Source organism: Gracilinanus agilis, chromosome 5, assembly GCF_016433145.1.
Source record: "Gracilinanus agilis isolate LMUSP501 chromosome 5, AgileGrace, whole genome shotgun sequence".
Taxonomy (NCBI): Eukaryota; Metazoa; Chordata; class Mammalia; order Didelphimorphia; family Didelphidae; genus Gracilinanus; species Gracilinanus agilis.
Genome location: NC_058134.1, coordinates 123644659 through 123667005, shown reverse-complemented (window position 1 = coordinate 123667005; position 22347 = coordinate 123644659). Strand labels below are relative to the sequence as shown.

Genomic DNA, 22347 nt, shown 5'->3' with positions numbered 1-22347 from the left:
AAATAAAATTACATTAAAAAAGAAAAAAATGAATGCATTTAACAGCAATAGCAGCAGACTCCAGACTTCTTAAGGCCCTGACTGGCTGCCAACAGTTACCTTTGGAATGCTCTGTATCTTGGTGTAAGACGATACGAACATACTTAAGGTCCCCAAATTGCTGGAGGATCTCCCCCAGGTCTTCCTCCTCTGAGTCAAAGGACAGGTTTCTATGAAAGACAATCAGAAGTCATAAGAGGGTCACCAACACAAATGCAAATTTCCTTTGTACCTTCATTGTCTGAAATGCTGATCACATGGCAAAGAAATCAGGATTATGGGGCAGCAAGGTGGTTCAGTGGAGATGGGAGGACCTAGGTTCACATCTGACTTCAGAAATTTCCTAGCTGTGACCTTAGATAAATCACTTAACCCCAAATTGCCTAGCCCTTACCTATCTTCTGCTTTGGAAGTGACATTTAATATCAATTCTAAGACAGAAGGTAAGAGTCTTAAAAAAAAAAAAAAAAGAAATTGGGATTCTGGCTGAATTTCTGAAAAAAAGCAAAAGTTTCTAAATAATAAACTTCTAGACTTAAAGAAAACACAAGATGTTTACAAGCTTACTGAAAGAAAAGAAAACAGTTACAAATCTTTTTTTTTTCTAGATAAGATTTAGGAATGTTGGAAACATTATTTGTTTTCTAATATTTCAACACAATGTTAAAATTCCGTATTTCCCCAGCTGTACACACTATTCCAGGAATAGAGAAAATGAGTTCTAATACAAATCGACAGTTTGACTTTTTTTCCTTAAGTAGCTACCATAAACTCTGTGCACAATTATTTCACACAGAACAGAACAGAACAGATGGATGTCTCCAACAGCATTCCATCCTGAGACATGCTTTATTTGGTCTCCCCCATTCTCTCCATCTTTTGTACATCTGTTTGATTCCTTTCCTTTCCCATATTATTTACTAGTAGAGAATTTGTAAGAAATGGTCTCATTGGTTCTGAGAGCACTATATTCTAACTTCAGATTTTTTTCTCTTCCTATTATTCTTTGTGATAAAATTATCTTCACGGAAGTCTCAAGTAATAACAAAAAAGAAGCCTGTGTCTGGGGGCAAAATAAACTGCAGTAAGTAATTTACTTTTATTTTGGACATTTTTTTATATGTACATGCTATCTCCCTCTCCTCTTATTCTTGATAGGGCAGAGACTGTTTCATTTTTTTATTTTTACCCAAGGTGCCTAGATCGTACATGACATTATAAATGTTTAATCTGGCATTGGTATGAAAGATAGTCTGGAAGAAAAGAGTAGAGGCAGGAAGATCCACAAAAAAGGCAATTATAATAGCTCATGCAAGTGATAATGAGGACCTGTTTTAGAATAAAATTATAGAAAAAGAAAGATCAAGAGATTACTTAATAGTTAGAAAAATATAACAAAATTAAAATCAAATAATAAAAAAAAAACTGAGAAGGAAAGGGGCCTAGCAGTACCAGAGCTTAAAATCTATTGCAAGGTAGTCATCATCAAAAAGATCTGGTACTGGTCAAGAAATAGAATGGTCAATCAGTGGAACTGAGGTGGAATGCAATAAAGAGAAAGAAACAAGTACAACAGCCTAGTACTTTACAAACCCAAAGATCTCAGATATTGGTGGTAAAAAAATCACCATTAAACAAAACTGCTGGGAAGACTGAGTAACAGCTCACACCACATACTCAGGAAAGCTTCAAATGAGCACATGATAGAGATGTAAAGGTGATACTATAAACAAATTAAAGGGGTATGGCAGAAATTACCTGTCAGATACATGGGTAAGGAAAAGAGCTCATGACCAAACAGAGAGCTTCTCAGGAGGTAAAATGGACAATTTTAATTACATAAAATTAAACCAATTGTGCACAAACAAAATCAAAAGGGAAACAAGAAATTAAGGGAAAAAATTTTTTGCAGCAAGATTCACTGATACACATCTCATGTCAGGGATAAGTGAGGAATGAATTCAAACATTTAAGAGCCATTCCCCAGTTGATAAACGGTCAAAGAATATGAACAGACAGTTTCCAGAGAAAGAAATTGAAGTTATCAAAAGTCATATGGAAAATGCTCTGAATCCCTAAGATTTAGAGAAATGCAAATTAAAACAACTCTAAAGTACTACTTCCCATCCACTGGATTGGCAAAGTTGACAAAAAAAATGGAAATCACAAATGTTAGAGGACCCTAACTAAATGTTAGAGGACAGTAGGCACTGTCAGGCACAATTAATGCATTGTTAACATGCCTCAAAAGTTTCTAAACTGTGCATGTCCTTTGACTCAGCAATACTTTACAACCTCTACACCTGAAGAACAAAAAATAGGTCATACATATACAAAAATATTTATAGCAGCTCTTTTTGTAGAGAGAAAGACTGCAAATGAAGGCATGCCCATCAATGGGAAACAATATATGGCATATGAAGGTGATGAAAAATTGTTGAGCAAAAATGATGAAGCAGATGGTTTCAGAGAAACCTGAGAAAACTTGTATGAAAGGATGCATGGTGAAATGAGCAGAACCAGAAGAAAAATTTCTACAATAATAACACTATAAACAATATCATAAAAAACAACTTTAAAAGACTTCAGAACTAGTCAATCTAATGACAATCACAATTCCAGAGACCTAATAATGAAATATGCTGCCTACCTCCTGACAGAAAGGGGACAGAACTCAAAGTGCAGATTGAAACATAGTTTTTGAACATGGCCAATATGGAAATCTGTTTTGCTTGACTATATGTAGCATGCACACACACATATATGTAATATAAAAATACACAAATATATTTATGTAAGAGCTTCTTTTTCATTAGTGCACGAGGAGAGAGGAAGGAGAGAAAATAGATTTTGGCTAATTGGGAAAAAATAAGAATTAAAAAAAACAGAGGAAAAGGATGTCAGAGATGTTATAATGCAGGACCAGAAGGACTTGGTTCTGATGAAATATGAGAGCTTAAAAGAGAAGTCAAATATAGGTCAAGTTAGGAACAGCTAGGCGGCTCAGTGGAAAGAGTGCCAAACCTAGAGATGGGAAGGTCTGGGTTCAAATCTAGCCTCAGATATTGCCTCGCTATGTGACCCTAGGCAAATCACAACTCCAATGGCTAGCCCTTACCCCTTTTCTGCCTTGGAACCAATACTTAATATCAACTCTAAGACAGAAGATAAGGATTAAAAAAAAAACAACGAAACAGCCCAAAGTTTCAAACTTGAGAGGGATAGTAAACAGTGGTACCACAGAAAGAAATGATCAAGTATGAAGACATGGCAGGCTTAAAGAGAAAGGCAATAAAAGTTATCAGAAATCCTTAGACATCTCATTTCCTACTGCCTGTACTCAACTCATTTTGGAACTCTCCAGCTTCTCCAGCACACCCAAAGTAAGTTCATCAGTGGGAAATAGCAACATCTTACAAAACCCAGTCAGTCTTGTTATATTCACATCTCATCAGTATTCTCACTCCTACTTTCCAGCTTCCTTTTATGTGCTGTCTTCTCTCACTGGAAGGTAAGCTCCTTGAGGACAGGAACTGTCTTTCTTTTTTATATCTGTATCCCAAGTGCCTAGTAAAATGCCTCACTCATTTTAGGTGTGTAATAAATGTTTACTAACTATTGACTTGACACAAGTCTAGATCCCAGAAGAAGGTCTTGCTTAGAAACAATGATTTAGGAGTCATTTGCATGGAAGTAATTGTTAAAGCTGTGGGAGCAAGGCTATAAAAGAAAAAAGTGCAGCTAAAAAGGAAAAGTGGGAGGAGGACAGCATCCTGAAAATCTCTCACATGAAGTGATCTATAATACAGAACCAGCAAGGAGAGATGGCAATCAGTACCCACATAGCACCTACCCAGGTCAGGCACCGTGTGAAATGCTGATACAAGTAACATCTCACTGGATCCTCACAACAATCCTGGAGCCATGAGGTATGTCCCCGTTCTATAACTGAGGAAACTAAGGTATACAGGTGATCTGACATACCTTAACCAAAAGCCAGTCTGAGCTGGATTTGGACTGAGGTCTTCCTGACTCCAGGACTCACTCTGGGCACTGTGACATCTCAAATGAGCCAAGAAAACCAGGTGTTTCTAAAACCCAGGGCACAGTGTCCAGTAGGTGGGCATAGGTAATAGTACCAAAAGCTGGAGAGGTCAGAGGATAAGGCATGAAAAAAGGAGACTGGTTTTGGAGGTTACATGTGACCTTAGAACAGTTTCAGGAGAATGACAAGGTTGAAGCTCAATAGCAAGGGGTTACACACACACACACACACACACACACACACACACACACACACACACAAAGTGAGAAGTAGGCGCAGAAAAACTTTTTTTAAGAAGTTTAGCACCAAGGAGGAAAGAAACAGGAGGGGAGGAGCTGAATGGAAAAGAAGGGTCAAAGTTTGTAGAAAGATGAGAAGGAGAAAACAGTGAGGAAAAACTTGTGGATATGTGGATAGAATGTGGACAGAAAACCCCGAGTTCATATTCAGCCTCAGACATTTACTAGCTACATGACCTTGGGCAACACACTTAACCCTATTTGCCTTTAAAAAAAAAAAAACAAAAAAAAAAAAACAAGAGAGAAGGGAAGAGACACGCATCTAAGTCAAGCATATTAACAAATGACTCTGAATATTGCATGCCCCTACAAATTCCTTTCTAGCTTACTGAAACCTCCATTTCCCATCTTTTCTTAGTATGTTTCCAAGTCTCAAAGTAGTGCTATGAGTCCCAGAGACAATGTCCTTAGGGCCTCATTTGCAACACTAATCTCCATGGTGGCACATGATGCTGCCACTTGGGAGGAATATAGCCTACCTGATAAACACAGTTTTCCCCTCATTCACATCAGATGGTAACTTCCTCTTCTTTTTCTTCTTTGGAACTTCTTCTTCATCTAATGAGAAATGAAAAGAGGCATTTGAATCAATAGGTAGTGCAGGGTCTCATTAACTTTCAATGTAAAAAAAAAAAGGCAGAAATGTGAGCATTGGCACACCTTCCCTTCTGCCTGTGGAAAAGCAAGTTGTATTTCCCTATAAGCCTGAACTCACATCCAATGAAGAAGGGAGTTTAGATGGTTGTTGTCATTAAAATACTACCCTTACAGGGGGCAGCTGGGTAGCTCAGTGGATTGAGAGCCAGGCCTAGAGACAGGAGGTCCTAGGTTCAAACCCGGCCTCAGCCACTTCCCAGCTGTGTGACCCTGGGCAAGTCACTTGACCCCCATTGCCCACCCTTACCAATCTTCCACCTATGAGACAATACACCGAAGTACAAGGGTTAAAAAAAAAAAATACTACCCTTACAAAGAGGTTACTGATTCTACAGCGACTTCTGCACCTGTAATGCTTCATTCAAAAAAGCTTCCAGGATTAAATTCAACTGATTTGGACTTTCCCATGGCATCTAACATTACTGACTCTTAAAGTATATGTAATAAATTAAAGGTACTGACCCTTTGTTGGGGTCCAGATCTGTGATTTCATTAGAGTATGGAATACTCATGAGAAAATTCCCTAAATCAATGAAGATGAGCAACTATTCTGCAACCAATAACAATCTTCCAGAATTACTTTGTCTACTGAGAAGTTAAGAAATCTGCCCTGGATCACCTAGCCAGTAGGTGTCAGCACCAGAATTTGAACCGAGGTCATCCTGACTCCCAGGTCCCTGTACTTTATATCATTACGCCACATTAGGCTCTCAATGACATGTTTAGGAAGTATAGTTACTGCTTCAAGAAGTGTTTCAATAAGCTTCAATACAATACAGTGTATACGTGGTACCAGTGTATCACCTACAGTGGCAGGTGCAGACAAACCATTCTGAATATCTAAGCTGTCACTTACCCTCTTTGTCTAAATATTTCACTTGAGTAGAATAGGTCCAATGGCTATATAATTTAGGTTTCAATTCACTAGGGAAGAATATTCACCTTCCCAACATATCCATTTCCTATGCCAACCCCTCAAAAATTAGCTCTGAGTAAAGAGGTGAGAGAACAGGTTTTAGACAAACATGAAGGGCCTATTTAAAGTGTGACCTAAAATGCTGGTTTGACTTCTTAATAAACAAATAAAGATCTGTACTCAATGCAAAACAGTTACTAGGCAAACCTTGGTCTTCTTCACCAGAATCCATTTCATTCTGATTTGGTTCCTCTTCATCTTCACTGCTACCTCTTTCCTCCAGGTCGCTGTCCTCATCTTCCTCACTGCTCTCTGCATCCAAAGTTAGTGGTCTTTTGCCTGCCCTGAAAAGTGAACCATCCACAACTAAGAATCAATGCCAGGGGGCAGCTGGGTCAGTGGATTGAGAGCCAGGCCTAGAGACAGGAAGTCCTGGATTCAAATCTGGCCTCAGACACTTCCTAGTTGTGTGACCCCAGACAAGTCACTTAATCCCCATTGCCAACCCTTACCACTCTTCTACCTTCCAACTAATACAGGGTATTGATTCTAAGGTGGAAGGTAAGGGTTTAAAAAAAAAGAGAAAAAAAAGAACCTATGCCAGCCAAAAGGCCTTCCTGGTTCTACTACACAAGTCAATTCTATTTCCAAAGCCAAAAGAGTTACAGTTCCTTTTTTTAAAGATAATTAGTGAGCCTCCAAAATAGAATCCTTCTCTCTGTACTCAGAGCAGGCTTTGCTGCTCACCTCTTCTGAGTCTTTGCTGGCTTGGTTACTTGTAATTCTTCATCATCCTCACTTTCTTCCTCATCTTCATCTTCTTCATCATCCTCCTCATCACCATCCTCCTCCTCATCCTCCTCCTTATTGCCCTCCTCTTGTCTTGCATCCTGCTGTCTAGGTTCAGTGACTTTTTGTTCCTCACCTATGAAGTGAAGAAAGGAAAATAATGGAGGTAATCTGGCACAGAAAGTCAAGTAGCTGCTAGGTGAGATGTAAAGATCAATGCCAATGCCCTAATTAATAAATCTTCATTCTGGTGGCTTTAAGTTTCTCAGGCTTTAATTTTTTCAGCTGCCAAGAGAATAACTAAATAAAAGCTGAGGCTCATCATTCAACTTTTAAAAAATCTTTCCCTTCTTGACAAAATATTAAATGTTATTCTTATTTGGAATAAAGAGAAGAGGACAGCAGCAAAAAACTTATTTTGGCCCAACATAAAGCTCAAATCAAAGACCGCCAATCTAAATCACAGTCATATAACATTGCCCCATGAAGTCTGCTCTCTTGAGCTGGTCTTGAACTGAAAGTTACTTGTCTTTTCATTCAATAGGATATGGCTAACCAAATTGTGGAATATGAATGTAATACACTATTACTCTGCCATAAGAATAAATGAATACGAAATATTCAAAGAAGCCTAGGAAGATGGATGCAAAGGGAAGCAAGCAGGACCAGGAAAACACAACAAATAATGATGACAGCAGTACAAATGGAAACAACAAAAAAAGACTCCCAAAACTCAAAGCTATGTGAGATTAACTCTAAGAACAAGTCCCACCTCATAGAAAAGATAAGAAAATGCATTTCTTTTCCTTCTTTGCAGGGAGGGAATGTCTAGAACATTATATATGTTGTCAAAATGCAGATGACAGGTTAGTTAGCTTTGCTGAAATGATTTAAAAAAAATTTTTTTTGTTACACAGTATGGCTTGCTGAGTGAGATGGGGAGGAATACATAAGGAAATGAAGATGATATAAAAACCAAAGATACAGATAAAAGTTTTGAAAATTATTTCCAAATTAAAGATAAGCTCTAAGTTCTCAGTTTGCTTACCCAGGATTCTTTTTATTTTTAGTCCTGCATTATTTCTCTTTCACCTCCCTATTCCTCTCCCTTCTTGATGAAGCAAGAAAAACAAAACCCATTATAAATGTATACTTAAACAAAACAAATTCTCAAATTGGCCATGCCCAAAAAAAACAATGCTTCAATCTGCACTCCATCATCTCTCTGTCAGGAGAAAGGAAGTATATTTCGACAATAGTTCTCTGGAAAAACAATTGATCCTTGCACTAATCAGTTGATAAGTCTTTTAAAGTTGTTTTTATAATATTGTTGTTATTGTGGAAATTATTCTCCTGGTTCTGCTCATTTTGCATCAGGTTCATCCAAAGTACCAGGTTTCTCTGAAACTATATCCTTTATCATTTCTTACAATTCAGTAGTATTCAATCACCTTAAAATAGCATAACTTATTCCCCAATTTATGGGCACCCCTCAGTTTCCAATATTTGCCATTACCAAAAAAAGCTACTATAAATATTTTTGTACATATGGATCCTTGAAGTATAAAGATCATGGTGGTATTACTGAATCAAAGGGTATACATACACACTTTTAAAACTCTGAGGGTATAGTAACAGTGCATATGCCTATTTTCCCACAACTCCTGAGGCATCTACAGCCTCCAGGTTGCTATTACTGTTCAGTTGTGTCTAACTTTTTGTGACACCATTTGGCAATTTTTTGGCAAAGATACTGGGATGGTTTGTCAGTTCCTTCTCCTTTCCTTCATTTGACAGATGAGGAAACTGACAAAGAATTTAAATGGCTTTCCCAGGGTCACACAGCTAGTAAGTGTCTAGAAGATGAATCTTCTTGACTCTAGGCCTGGTACTCCAACCACTGCCCCAGCCTTCAAGATGTGTTCTGTTAAACCTCAGATCTCACTATATTACCAGCATATTTGTTTAATCCACTTACCCTGTAATACTGTGAATTAAGCAGATGAGAAAAGATAAGAAAAGAAACAAACGTCATACTACCCAACATCACTGGGTAAGTGGATTAAACAAATTACTATATGAAGGAAGGAAGAAATTAGGGAAGGTTAAGAAAGTATCATTTGAGTTTCAAAGGATGAGCAGAAATTCAACAGGAATTCAAGAGAGTTAGAAAGAACATCCAAGCATCCCTTCCAGAGAAGTATTAAATCCTTACCTGAAGCAGAAGACTGTGTTGCATTATATTTATCTTTAGCCACAGCCCAATCCACAGCCACTGTCCGCCCTGCCAGACAAATAATGGACATTAGAAGGAATATTTTCAAAATAAAATAAAATTTAAATTAAAAAATAAAAGAATATTTCCTTCCTTGTAACATTATCCTCTTCTTTCTAGCCTCAGGGCATAAGGAAGTGCTGAAAACTCCTAGAACTGACCTATCCTTGTTTAGCAATATAACATACTCTCTGACAACAGCTACGCAATGAAATCTAGGAAAGATATAGGAAATCAGAAGGGTCCCCAACTCCATTGATCACTACACATATCCATTCCCACCTTCTACACCTCCAGGATTCTGGAGAGAGGGAAAAGGAAAATGTCAAAAAATATGAAGAGGAAAAATTAACACTGAACTAAAACAAGATTTGTTCAAACTCTTGTTTCTGACCCTAGGCAAATCAGTTCAGTTCTCTGAACTGGAGTATTTTTTATTTGTAAAGGGAAAAAGAAAGCCAAAGCTAACATCTGAGCTAGCAAGTTCACTGAATTGCTTATAAACTTTAGAGTATTATGCAAATGTGAGTTATTATCAACCAACAGCTTTGATATAATTTGCACACTATTAATTTAATGGGACAGGGATTTGGGAGCCATATTCCTAGAGCCAAAGCTCAGAGTTAAGAGGTCACACTGGGTTGATTTGGGGATATTTCTCTAACAAGGAAGGACTCATTGGGAGGGAAGGGTATGTGTGAAAATGACCATGATAAAAAGGAGCATCAGCAAATCTGAATTTTCAAAACAAATCAAGAAGGCTAGATTAGATCAACTCAAAAGAGAGAAGTCAACTTTCATTCATTATGGATTGTTTTGAGTCCTTGGCTCAAAGTTTTAAAAATATAAAAAGTAAGAACAAGCAAGAGAAAGAATACTTAGAGCTACATCAGGTTCATTCAAATTTAACCCTAAAAGAAACTGTCAGTAGGAAAACAATTAGTACATTGGCAAGGTGATTTAGTACACTGACAATGAAATAGTGACTAATGTAAAACCCTGCATTTTTCAGAAAGCAGAAAGAAATTTACTTTTTCTGACAATTTACCTAAACACTAAGTATATTGCCCAGGTTTCTGTAGAATAAAGAAGGTAAAGCAGACCTACCTTTTATCTCTTTCATGTTAGTGCCTTTCAAGGCCTTTCCTGCTTCTAAGAGATTCTTGAACTGAACAAAAGCAAAGCCTCGCATTTTTCCATCTGTAAGAAGATACAACACAGAAAGTCAAGTAAGTGAGCAATAAGTTTTGGAAGGTACAGTCATAGAAACACAAGTTGCAAAGATGGGGAAAGAACTTTAAAATGACTAGAGTCTCCCTCCAGCTTAAAGTGGTACCTCCCCACCCATAATGAGTTTTTAGCTCCTTGACCCAACCTCAAGGCAAATGATTTATCTCTTAGGACCATAGTCACAAGACTAATAAGATATTTGATCTATCCTGAAATACCCAAAGAAAAAAGCAAAACCTCATACATGTGTTCTGGATAGTGCCTAACATAAGAAGTCATGTGCTAGCTAAACATTTTTATAACTTCATTCTGATTCATAAGATGGGTAAAGAGGTTCATCAGTACCTGGCTTCCTAGGAATGTTCACCTCCAAGACAGCACCAAACTGAGCAAACAAGGTCTTCAGATCATCTTCAGAACACTGAAGAGAAAAATCAAAGTGTAACCACAAACCTGAAGCATCAACCAGCTCTTGAGACTTTAGTCCACTAAGAGTAAGTCATTTGTTTTAGAAGATGGAAAACTCATCTTTTTGGAAAAGCACTGGTTTATTATAGAATTTGTAGCAGAAAGGATAGAAAATGACGGAAGATTAGTTATGAAGTCCTTCCAAAAGAGAAGTCCTCTGCATTTAGTGCTCTTCATAGGCTCTCTTCTAAAGAGATCTGTTTTTTGACATCTTATAGCAACAACTTATTTTTCAAAATGCATCACTATCGTAGGCAGATAGTACACTGACAATTCACACATTTTAAAGGTCACATTTCCAGCACTCTGGAGCCCCACTTAATTATTCAACTCAGATTCTTCAGTTACTTGCTCCTACCTTAAAACTTAGGTTCCGGATGATCAGTCTAGCTTTTTTGTCAGCTACTTTGGCTTTTTTAGGCTTGGGTTTTGGCTCTGGTTCCTCTTGTGGAGTGTCTGAGCACACTGGAAAATAAAAGAAAGGGACAGAAGCAAATACTTGCCCTTGATTATAAAGAAAAAAGCCACAGAATTCCAATAACTAAGAAGGCACGTGCTAGAGGAATGAATACTAGAACACTAAAACACTGCAGCTACAGGTAACACCTTGAGTCATGATCAACACAGTGAAGATAAATAATAAAGATCCAAAATCCAAGCCCCGGTTATTACTAAGAACGGTATCAAACTAGGACAGACCTTCTGCGCAGTGCAGGAGCACTGGACTTCCTAATTTCAGGAGTGAATGAAGGGATAAAACGAGTAGACAATGAGGCCTGGGTACATAAAAGTATTAGAAGTAGTTTCTGAGGCATTCATTTTGGAGTCCTTTACCTCTAAAGAGTCTCCTGAGTCACAACACCCCTCTTTTCAGATTACATACTTCTCTTTATTCTCAACAATAACTGACTCCTTTTATGGCTTACCTTTTTTCTCCTTCTCCTTCATTTTGTTCTTTAGCTTTCTCTTGGCAACAGTCACATTTATCTTGCAACCTTCAAAGGTAGTAACTTCCTTAATGGCCCTTTGAGCATCCTCCAGCATGGAAAAAGTGACATAGCCAAAGCCACGACATGTCTTACTACCTAAAAGGCAAAGGGGGAGGGGGAGAGCTGTCAGTCATAGAAACATCTTCATAAAAATGTTGGAGACTTGCTATGAATTATATCACAGTAAACCAGGAAACATTACCCTTTTACAAGCCAGAATTATAAAGAAAATGAAAAAGCACTGAGGATGGTGGAAAGAAAGATACAGAAGATACCCTTCAAAATAAACTCCTTTATTGCTTTATTTTATTTTAAAATCTTACTTTTTATCTCAGAAGCAATACAGTATATTGGGTTTAAAGGCAGAAGAGTGGTAAGGGCTAAGCAATGGAGGTTAAGTGACTTGCCCAGAGTCTTACATCTGAAGCCAGATTTTAATCCAGGACCTCCTGTCTCCAGACCTGGCTCTTTATCCACTAAGCTACCTAGCTGCACCCCCCTATTGCTTTATGTGCATACTATTATTAACAATTGTTTCTATATTGTACTTTTAATACTTCCATATCAATTTATATCTATTGCCTTATTCTAAACACACAAACCTATGAGGCAGGCATAGCAGGTATTAATACTTCTATAGATAAGTAAATTCTTCTACTTTGATCTTTTTTTTTTTTAAAAAACCCTTACCTTCCGTCTTGGAGTCAGTACTGTGTATTGGCTCCAAGGCAGAAGAGTGGTAAGGGTAGGCAATGGGGTCAAGTGACTTGCCTAAGGTCACACAGCTGGGAAGTGACTGAGGCCTACTTTGATCTTTTAAAAGATTTGTGATTTCATCAATATAGTTATTTAATCCCCTTTAAAAAAATTTTTTTTCATCCTATAGGATTCTTTTTTTTAGACTCCATTAAGGACTTTGCTACTAGTAGCAATGCAATGAGCCAGAACACTTTTAAAGAACTTATGGGAAAGAATGCTAACCACATTGAGAGAAAGAACTATGAGAGTAGAAATGCAAAAGAAAAACATATGACATCATATTTATCACATGTATATATGGGTATGTTATTTGTGGGTTTAGGTTTTAAAAGATCGCTCTATAGCAAAAATGAACAATATGGAAATAGTTATCAAGTAATAACATTTGTACAACCCTGTGGAATTGCTTGTCAGCTCTGGGAGGGAAGAGGGAAGGGAAAGAAAATGAATCATGTAAACATGGAAAAATATTTTAAAATAAAAAATAATTTTAAAAAAAAATTTAACTCCATTAAGAATCTACCCAAGGTTCTGGAGACCTTTATAGGGTCAATGATTAGAAATGAAGAAACCCTGTAAGTCATCTGCCCCAAAATTCCCTCCTTTTAAGATGGCACACAGTAAGTAGGCACTTTGGTCAAGAGAGGTTAAACAACTTGCTTAAGGTCACAAAAATTGTGGTAGATCAAGGCTTTTTCAAACCTGGCTCCTCTGAATCCAAATCCAAGTTTCCCCACCATACCACGCTGTCTTCCTCTTGTTATTTTTGTTTCAGGAAATACCAATGTGCTACATTCCATCTGTTGCCTCCCTTATCTAATTATGCTTTGATAATATCTTTTATGCCATTTCTTGCATGCTAGTCACTGATGGTAATATGCTGCAGTCTGCTCAAACCTTCCATATACATCTTTCCATTACCCTTTGTGTTAATTGTACTTTTAATTCTTTCTAAATTTGTATTATTCTGCTCTGAGGTGGCTGCTGAGGACACTCCATGATGCACCAGGGATAACAAGAAGCCCAAGGAAGGAGTTAAGACTAAAAAAAAAAAAAACACCAAATGAATTTGAAAGGAGCAGAGCAAGAAGTAAAATGGTTCTGTGATTCAATTTCAATTTAAGAGACACATACTACTTAGTGAACTAATGAAAGCCTATTGTGAACTGAGTTTGTCAATGAGGCAGATCGGATTCCAATTTATGGGCAACCAAACAATGAAATAGGTATACCAGAGCAGGTAGAAATGGAAAATGAAGGTTCAATCGATATGTCTTAGCAGCACATAGGCTCTTTTGCCAAAAAGAGAACCTTCTATTTTACTTCAGGATTTTAACTCCAAAGGAAAACAATATATTCAAAATTATAAAATCAAGATCTGGTTCATCCATATACTAATTATATCCAGTACAGTTTTACATGTTCTTTGTTTTTCTTTCTTCTCTATTCTTTTATTGTACTTAAAGTAAACTGCTATACATGCAGACAATGCTAAACTGCTGAATGTGCACAAGCATAATGCTTATAGGTTGCTCCTGTTTTGTGCTTTGTTTCTTGTTTTTTTAACTAAATGGCCAATGGGTATGTTTTTTGTTTGTTTGGTTTTTCCCCCAATCAAAAGTGAACTGGGAGGCTAGGTGATTCAGTGGATATAGATTCAGACCTAGAGATAGGAGGTCCTGGATTCAAACCCAGCCTCAGATACATTCTAGCTATGTGACCCTGGGCAAATCAGCTAACCCCCATTGTCTAGCCTTTACCACTTTTCTACCTTAGATGCAATAATAGTACTGACTCTAAGACAAAAGATAAGGATTTAAAACAAAATCAAATGGATGCAAACTAGCTAAACAAATTATAATACATATAAATTTAATAGAAAATTCTTGTCCCATGAGAAATGAGGAAATAGATGATTTCAAGAGAAAGCTAGGAAGATATCTATTAATTAATGCTGAGTAAAGTATGCAGAACCAAGAGAACAACAGGATCACTATAAAGAAAAACAACATTGAAAGCCTTGAAAATTCTGATCAATGCAATGACAAATCAAGATTCTAAGAGTCATGCTCTCTATCTCCAAATAGAGGTGAAAGACTGAATGTACAAGATGAAATCATTAACATTTCTAGGCACAACCAGAGCAACAATTTGCATTTGCATGTCAGTGTATGCTTATTGAAGTTTTTTCCCCCTTTTTTATTCACTAGTGGGTAGAGAAGGTAGGAACCAGAAAAAATATAAATGCTTATTTGGGGGAAAAAAATGTTTCAACCATCAAATGGAAATGGGGTAGAGGAAAAATAAACTGGATCTATTAAAATACTCCTTATTTTCCATTTTCCATTATTCATCTTTAATTGCTATATTCCAACAAGTTATCTTACTCTCATGGTTAACAGAAACAAAACAAAATCCTTGCATTCCTCACTCATAGGATAAGTTCAGTGTTTTTCTTTTATTGAAAAACCAAATATGTTACAATTTTGTGTACATGGATGAAACATGTAGAGCAATCAGTGTTTGGGGCAGAGATAAGTTACTCTAAAGAAATTGTTCCTACATAGTTTTTCCTTAAAATCAAGCATTTTATTTAAATAAATATGTTTGAAATGTTTAGGGAAATTATTTCAAAGACATAAAAATTACTGGGAAGAATGTTGTTGCTAAAGGAAAGAAATAGGCTTTTTGTTATTTGTGATAACAGAAAGCTGGAAACGAAATGAGTACCTAATGAGTGGAAACTGGCTGAATGAAACCATTTATGAATGTAATGGAATTCAGAAAAATAAAGGAAGATATGCATGAAAGAATTCAGAGTAAAGAAAAATGAACCAAAAAAATACATAAGGATTTAAAAATTAGATTTTTTTAAGTCAACATAGAATTGTAAAAAAAAAAATGGGGTCAAATAAACCAATTTTAGCATCATATTATTAAAATTAAGAAATCCTTTTTTTCTATTAATAACATTCTCAGGTACGGTACTTTGAAAAGGGGTGGGTAAGTTAATCAATAAACATTTTTTAAGGGTCTACTCTATGTTAAGTGTTAGGAATACAAAGTATTTGTTAGGTTAGGTCATTTGTGCCAAAAGGATATGTGTCAATACCTTTTCTTTCTTTTTTAAAGAAATGAACATTTGCAGTAAGCTTTTTAAATAGAATTTTTAAAAAGTATCTCTGGAACTGTGAACTGATACAACCATTCTAGAGAGCAATTTGGAACCATGCCCAAAGGATCAACAAACTGTGCATATCCTTTGACCCAGCAATACCATTACTAGGTCTGTATCCCAAAGATTTCAAAGATAGGGGGAAAAGAAACTACATGTACCAAAATATCTATAGCAGTTCTTTTTGTGTTGGCAAAGAACTAGAAACTGAAGGCATGCCAATCACCTGGGAAATAGCTGAACAAATTGTAGTATATGACTGTAATGGAATACAATAGTGCCATAAGAAATGATGAACAGGATCACAAAAAAACATGGAATATAAGAAGTAATGCAAAATGAAGGGAGCAGAACCAAGAGAACATTATACACAGCAACAGCAATATTGTACATGATCATCTGTGAATGACTTAACTATTATCAGAAATGCAAGGATCTAGAACAACTCCAAGGGAGTCATAAGGGGAAAAACTATCTACCACCAAAGGAACTGATAAAAGAGTCTAAATGCAGATGGAAGCAAATAATTTTTTTCATCATTTCCTTCATGAGTTTTTTTCTAACATAAGTGATATGTATCTGCTTTCACCACATGAAAAACATGGAAACAATGTGTCTCAAAGAAGAGAGAAGAACATGGACCTCAAAATGTCAGAAAACAATTACTAAAAATTGTATCTACATATAATTTGGAAAAAATATAATAAAGAATCAAATTTTTAAAAAAGAAAGTATATCTGTGCCCAACTATGCGAATAAAAAAAGGGTAAGAAGTCTTAACTTAATCAAGAGGAGTATCTTGATCTGAGCAAGTACATAATGAAGAAATTCATTTAAAAATACCCCAAAGGGAGATTTGAACTAAAGATAAGAACTAAAAAGAGTCTTAAAGTAAGCAGAACTAAGAAAACAAAATACATTAATGGCCACAATAATAGAAATAGAAAGAATTTGTTTTAAAAAACACTGACCTGGGGGGCAACTGGGTAGCTCAGTGGATTGAGAGCCAGGCCTAGAGACAGGAGGTCCTAGGTTCAAATCTGGCCTCAGACACTTCCCAGCTGTGTGACCCTGGGCAAGTCACTTGACCCCCATTGCCTACCCTTACCGCTCTTCTGCCTTGGAGCCAATACACAGTATTGACTCCAAGACGGAAGGTAAGGGTTTAAAAAAAAAAAAAAAAAAAAAAAAAAAAACCACTGACTGGTATGTAATCATAATGACCAAGCCTGGCCATAAAGAAATGAAAAAAATGCCACTTTTTCCCTTCTTTGCTGAGATAAAGGACCAGGAGAAGAACACTTTATATTCACTATGAGGTTAGCTGATGAAATGGCTAGGGTTTTGTTGCTGTTGTTGCTATTATTGTTGTATGAACCCTTATCTTCCATTTTAGAATCAATACTAAATATTGGTTCCAAAACAGAAGAATGATTAGAGTTAAGTGACTTGCCGAGGGTCACAAAACTAGGGAGTGTTTTGAGCCCAGGACCTCCTGTCTCTAAACCTGGTTCTCTATCCATTGAGCCACCTAGCTGCCACCCTTGAAATGCCTAGTTTTGCTGAACTTTTTTTATCTTTTATTACAAAGGATGAGAAATATTCAGACAAGATATTGCGAAAAACCAAAGAAGATACCAATGAAAATTAAACATTTGAAAAAACTAAATATTCAAAGACAAATTCTAAAACTATCTCAAAGAGAGAAAGATTTTTGAAGAAGGAAAAAGATGGTAAACAGTGCATTTAGTGGGGGGAAAAAAGATAACTGAGAAGATACCAGAAACTTCTGACCCTTATAACAAACTTCTTATTGTTATAAAATCTTTATGAAAACGATTTACATACATATCCAAGATATCACTGATAAAAATACTAGAAGGGAAATTTTCTGGCAATTTTCTATAGCAGATCACATTTTTAGACTCACACAAATAAGAGGTATAGAAAATATAAAATCCTACCCTATGGCTTTACTGATTTTTACAACTGTACAACAGAAGTACAAAATACAGCACTGAAAGTCTCTCTTCATCATGCCTCTAATACTAAAACAGAAGATTCCATCACAAATATAACTACAGAAATTGCTTTGCTTAATTAGCAGTTGAGTACCAACATTAATCAAAGCAGTTAATTGGAGAGATGGGTTCAAAGGTAGTCATCAGTGTCATGGAAATGACAGAATGCTGGATGTGGAATCAGAGTACCTGCGTAAATCCTAGCTCTGCTACGTATTACCTGTATAATCCTAACCAAGCCATTTGGCTGCTCTGGGCTATAGGCTCATCTATAAAATAAATAATTATGTCCTCAAGAATATGATATAGTAAAGTCCAGAAAAGGGAAAGGGGTCCTACTAATAGCAAATCTCTTCAAATGCTTGTATTTACAGTTGACAACTCACTAACTCCCTAAACTCTGAATACTACAAATCTCCTTAACTGAAATTTAAGTAACATAAAAGAATCTAGTCATCTGTCATGAAAAAAAAATGAATTAAAAGCACACATTATTCTGATTATTACATTAAGCTAAATGAGCATTCAGGATCCATCAACATTTACACTCAAAACAAGTACTAAAGATGGATGAACCAGGCTCAAGATTAATCAGGAAACGATCAGGCTAGAAGAGATCAGGAAAATGGAGTAGTTGGGTTTGGCTTGGTTTTGTTTAAATTATCCCAAAATAAGAAACAGAAAGGACAAATGACTTGAAGCAGAGCTTGAAGAAATAAGGTTTTACAATGAACCTATAGCAGAGCCTGGTCCCTTGACTGATAGGATCACACACTTCCTACCAGGCATTATTTCCTCCCTAATTACCAGGGTCAGAGGGAGACTACCAGGAGATGAAGGTGAGAAAGAATGAACTCATTTATGTGTTATAAAAAAAAAAAAAAAAAAAAAAAGGACTGAATTTGGAATCAGAAGACTTTTATCTGAGTCTGAATCATTATCTGTAGTGCTCTGAGCAACTCAATCTCTCTGCTCCTGAGTCTTCTTGCCAGTAAGATGGAAGAGTAGGATGAGATGATTAAGGAGGTCTAAATGCCTCCTTATTAGCTCTAAATACCAATGACTCATCTTTGAAAACTTTACTGGTGTTTCATGCAAATAATCATATAACATTTTAAAATTAATTTTGTTGTTCAATAGGCTAAATATTGTATGTCATTTTAAAAATGAAATCAGCTCATATTTTTTGTTGATATTTTAAGGTGAAATAAGCTTCTACTTTTTCCTCTAAAAGGATGAAAAGAAAACTGAAGAAGTTTGTAAAAACCTTTTTAAAAAAATATATTCTCCAACAGTCAACTCTGGTAGAAATGCACAAAGCACATGATTTTGCTAAATATCAAAAGTAGAACTAGAATTCAAAGACTCTAGAGTTCCCTTTCCTTTGCACAACATAGTTTATATCCTGGACAAGAACCCTGCAAGCAGATTGACCATGTAATCCAATTAAATTTCATACCCAGGCGCACAACATAAGAGTCTGTTTCCTTTTCATGTGAAGACATTTATATGTTAATTTGTCTGTTTCTATGAAGTAAATAAAACAAGCAGAATCCGACCCAGTTCTCTGCCTAGCACAAAGAGGATCCTGGTATTGCGAACTGTCCAAGAGCTCAATCAAGAGAGTCTCATGGCTTTGGAAGAAGTAAGGAAGAGAACTTGTCAAGGCTTTTGGTCTGATATTTAATATACATGGGAAAACCTATCCATTTATAGAATGTATGAAAGAAACATTCCTCATGTACTTCCAATGGATTACTCTTCTTGGTTCAAAGAGAAGAAATTAAAAGAGGGGGAAAAGCAGTATGTTGCCATAGGGGATTGGTTTCCAACCTCTAGATAAGATTCAAATTAGGGTCAATTAATCTAGCAATAAGCATTTATTAAGAATTTATATCTTAGGTACTGGACTAAGTAAGTACTAGGTCATTGTCTTATGGAATTTTCTGGGAGAAAAAAAATAGAATACTCCTGACAAGAGGAATCTGACCATAACCGGCCAGCAGAAGTTCAAAGGCCAGAGACCTACTCCTTATCAGATACATGAAGGAAATGGAGCCAAAGTCACAACTGGAAAGTCAAGGCCCTACTATTGCAGACATCAATTGGCATTCTTTTTGAGTTATCATGAGAATAAAACATATATACATGAACAAGAAAAATAAAGCAGGGGGCAGGTAAGTGGCTCAGTAGATTGAGAGCCAGGCCTAGAGACAGGAGGTCCTGGGTTCAAATTTGACCTCAGATACTTTCAGTGTGAACCTGAGCAAGTCATTTAATTCCCATTGTCTAGCCCTTACTGCACTTCTGCCTTGGAACCAATACACAGTATTGATTCTAAGACAGATAGTAAAGGTTTTTGAAAAAACAAAGCACACTTCTACAGTTGCAGGTAAGACTTTGGAAACACACTAGTCTACAATGAAAATGCTAAGCCATGAAAAACTAAATTCCCAGCCCTGCTTGTGTTGTAGCCCTACTCTCTCCCTTGTGTACATCTACTTAAAAAAGCAAATAAATAGTATTAGTAGTAGATTGGCAATGGAGGCCTAACAAAACCAGCAGTTTGGGATATGGGTGATTATTAGAGAGGTGGTCTTCCATATTACTCATCTGATGTAGAAGCCTGCCTACTCAGCAGATTCAGAAATGTATTTTTGTGATGATGGTTTCCCATCAGTCCTCCTCCTGAGAAATAGAGGCAGCACCTATGCTAACTGCTTGGTGAAACAGTGGACACATCTGATTGCTCTGGGCATGTACCTCATCCTAGGTACCTATAACAGGGTGGGGAGAAAGAAAATCAACTTCTTGAAAACAGCTCCCCTTCTCACTATTCCTCCTGCCTGTGACATACACCCAAGCCATAGAGTCAAGTGGGGAAAAACCTCCCAGCCTCAGGTTCCAAAGAGTATTTAAGAGAGAAAAAAAAAAGGAAAAGAGCTTTTATGTATAATCTGTACTGGTAAATAACTGAGAATCCCTTCAGTTTGGGAATGGCTAAAGAAATTATGAATTTAATATGAATATAAGGGAATATCATTACACCAAAAGCAATGATGAAGGGGAATGGTTTCAGTGAAACCTAGGAAGACTAATATGAACTGGTGCAGAAAGAAGTGAGCAGAATCAGGAGAACAATTCACACAATAAAGACACTGTAAAAACAACCTTGAAGACCTTAAAAACTCTTCTCAATGTACTGGCCAATCACAATTCCAGAAGAGACAGGTTGCTCCCCACCTCCCACAGAGAGCACAAGACAGGATGCAAAATGAGACACATTTTTTAATCTAGCCGGTGTAGAGATTTAATCTTGATTGACTATACTAGCGTTTTCCTTTTATTTTTCAAGGAGGTGGAGGAGGGTAAAAGAAAATTAAATGTTCATTCACTAAAAAAAATAAAAATAAAAATAAGAGTTGCATTAAAAAGAAAAGTGGTACTTGGCCCAGCTCCCTCCTTTTCAAGTGTGTGACCCTGGGCAGGTCAATTAACCTCCATTGCCTAGCTCTTACTGCCCTTCTGCCTTCGAAGACTGACGATAAGGGTTTAAGGTTAGGGTTGCTTGTCCAATGTGTCTTCTTTCACAACATGACAAACATGGAAATATGTATTGGATGACAGCACATGCGCAGAAATGTGTGTTTTGGAGACCGAGGATGAGAAAGTAAGAGCCTGGTCCCTTTTTTCTAAAGCAGAAACTCTTAACCTAGAGTGCGATAAACATCTTTTTTTAATATTTTGGTAACTATTTCAATACAGTTGGTGTCTTTTATCATCTTATGTGTTTCATGCATTTAAAAACACCGTCGTGGGAAGAAATCTATAAGCTTCACCAGATGGCCAAAGGGGTCTAGGACACTAAAAAAGTTTATTAAAACCCCATAAGCCCCGCTTTACTACCTGCCAGGCCCTGTGCTAAGTGCCTGGAGATACAAAGCTCCTGCTCTTGAGCTCGCTGGCTTCCTCTCTGTCTCTGTCTCCCCTCCCTCTCCTATTCTTCCCCTCCTGCTCTTTCTCTCCCTCTCCCCCTCTCCCCCAGCCACCCAGCTCTGGTTTGTCTCCCCAGGTATTTCACCCGGCTGTGAGACGTTCCTCCCCCCACCCCCCGCCCCCATCCCTCTCCCGGGTGGGCTAATTAATACACCACCTAGGATTCGAGCTGTCCCAGGCCCCTGGCAATGGGGAACCTAAGAGGGAAGATCACGCCCCGCAGCCGCAGTCCGAAAAAGTCCCGACGGCCCCCTACCTTTTTCGGTGACCACGAAACACTGCTTCACTGGCCCCACCTGACTGAAGAGACGCTCCAATTGCGGGGTACTGGCTGAAGCCGGGAGACGGCCCACGAACAGGGTCAGTCCCGCCATTGAGGTGAAAGGTTGGAGCCGCACGTACTCAGAAAAGCCACGGAGGTGTCCGTGGAGCACACGCTGGACTAGAAAGCTCTCAGCATGCCGAGACCGCCATCTTATCCGACAGCCGGAAGAGTCCGGTGGAGAAAGGGGTCCGGAAAAAAGCGCGGAACAAAGAAAACTGTTCCGGCGAGGCCTGAGCTGGCTCCTAGGCCCGCCGCGAGGGGGCGCTGGCCTGAAAACCGGTGTCAGGAGCAGCCGCGGCCCTAGCCTCTCTGGTCCGTCCCAGTGTTTGCGCCCTCTGTTGGATTGGAGCTTTTTTGCAACTCG

General features: G+C 37.5%; 1 protein-coding gene across 3 annotated transcripts in view; it reads right to left on the bottom strand.

Annotated features, from left to right (window-relative positions):
- Positions 1-22104, bottom strand: part of RBM28 (RNA binding motif protein 28) — a 40846-nt gene extending 18742 nt beyond the window's left edge. For 2 of the 3 annotated variants that reach the window (XM_044679839.1, XM_044679840.1), the window contains exons 1-10: positions 21915-22104; positions 11645-11803; positions 11077-11183; positions 10596-10671; positions 10128-10220; positions 8961-9029; positions 6704-6881; positions 6164-6300; positions 4863-4941; positions 100-209 (exon numbers count right to left, since the gene is read on the bottom strand). In XM_044679839.1, the coding sequence (XP_044535774.1) occupies positions 100-209; positions 4863-4941; positions 6164-6300; positions 6704-6881; positions 8961-9029; positions 10128-10220; positions 10596-10671; positions 11077-11183; positions 11645-11803; positions 21915-22032 (1126 nt within the window). In that variant the 5' untranslated portion in view covers positions 22033-22104. The remainder of the gene's footprint in view (positions 1-99; positions 210-4862; positions 4942-6163; positions 6301-6703; positions 6882-8960; positions 9030-10127; positions 10221-10595; positions 10672-11076; positions 11184-11644; positions 11804-21914) is intronic. The other variant, XM_044679841.1, reaches the window with a different exon arrangement.
- Positions 22105-22347: the final 243 nt, after the last annotated feature.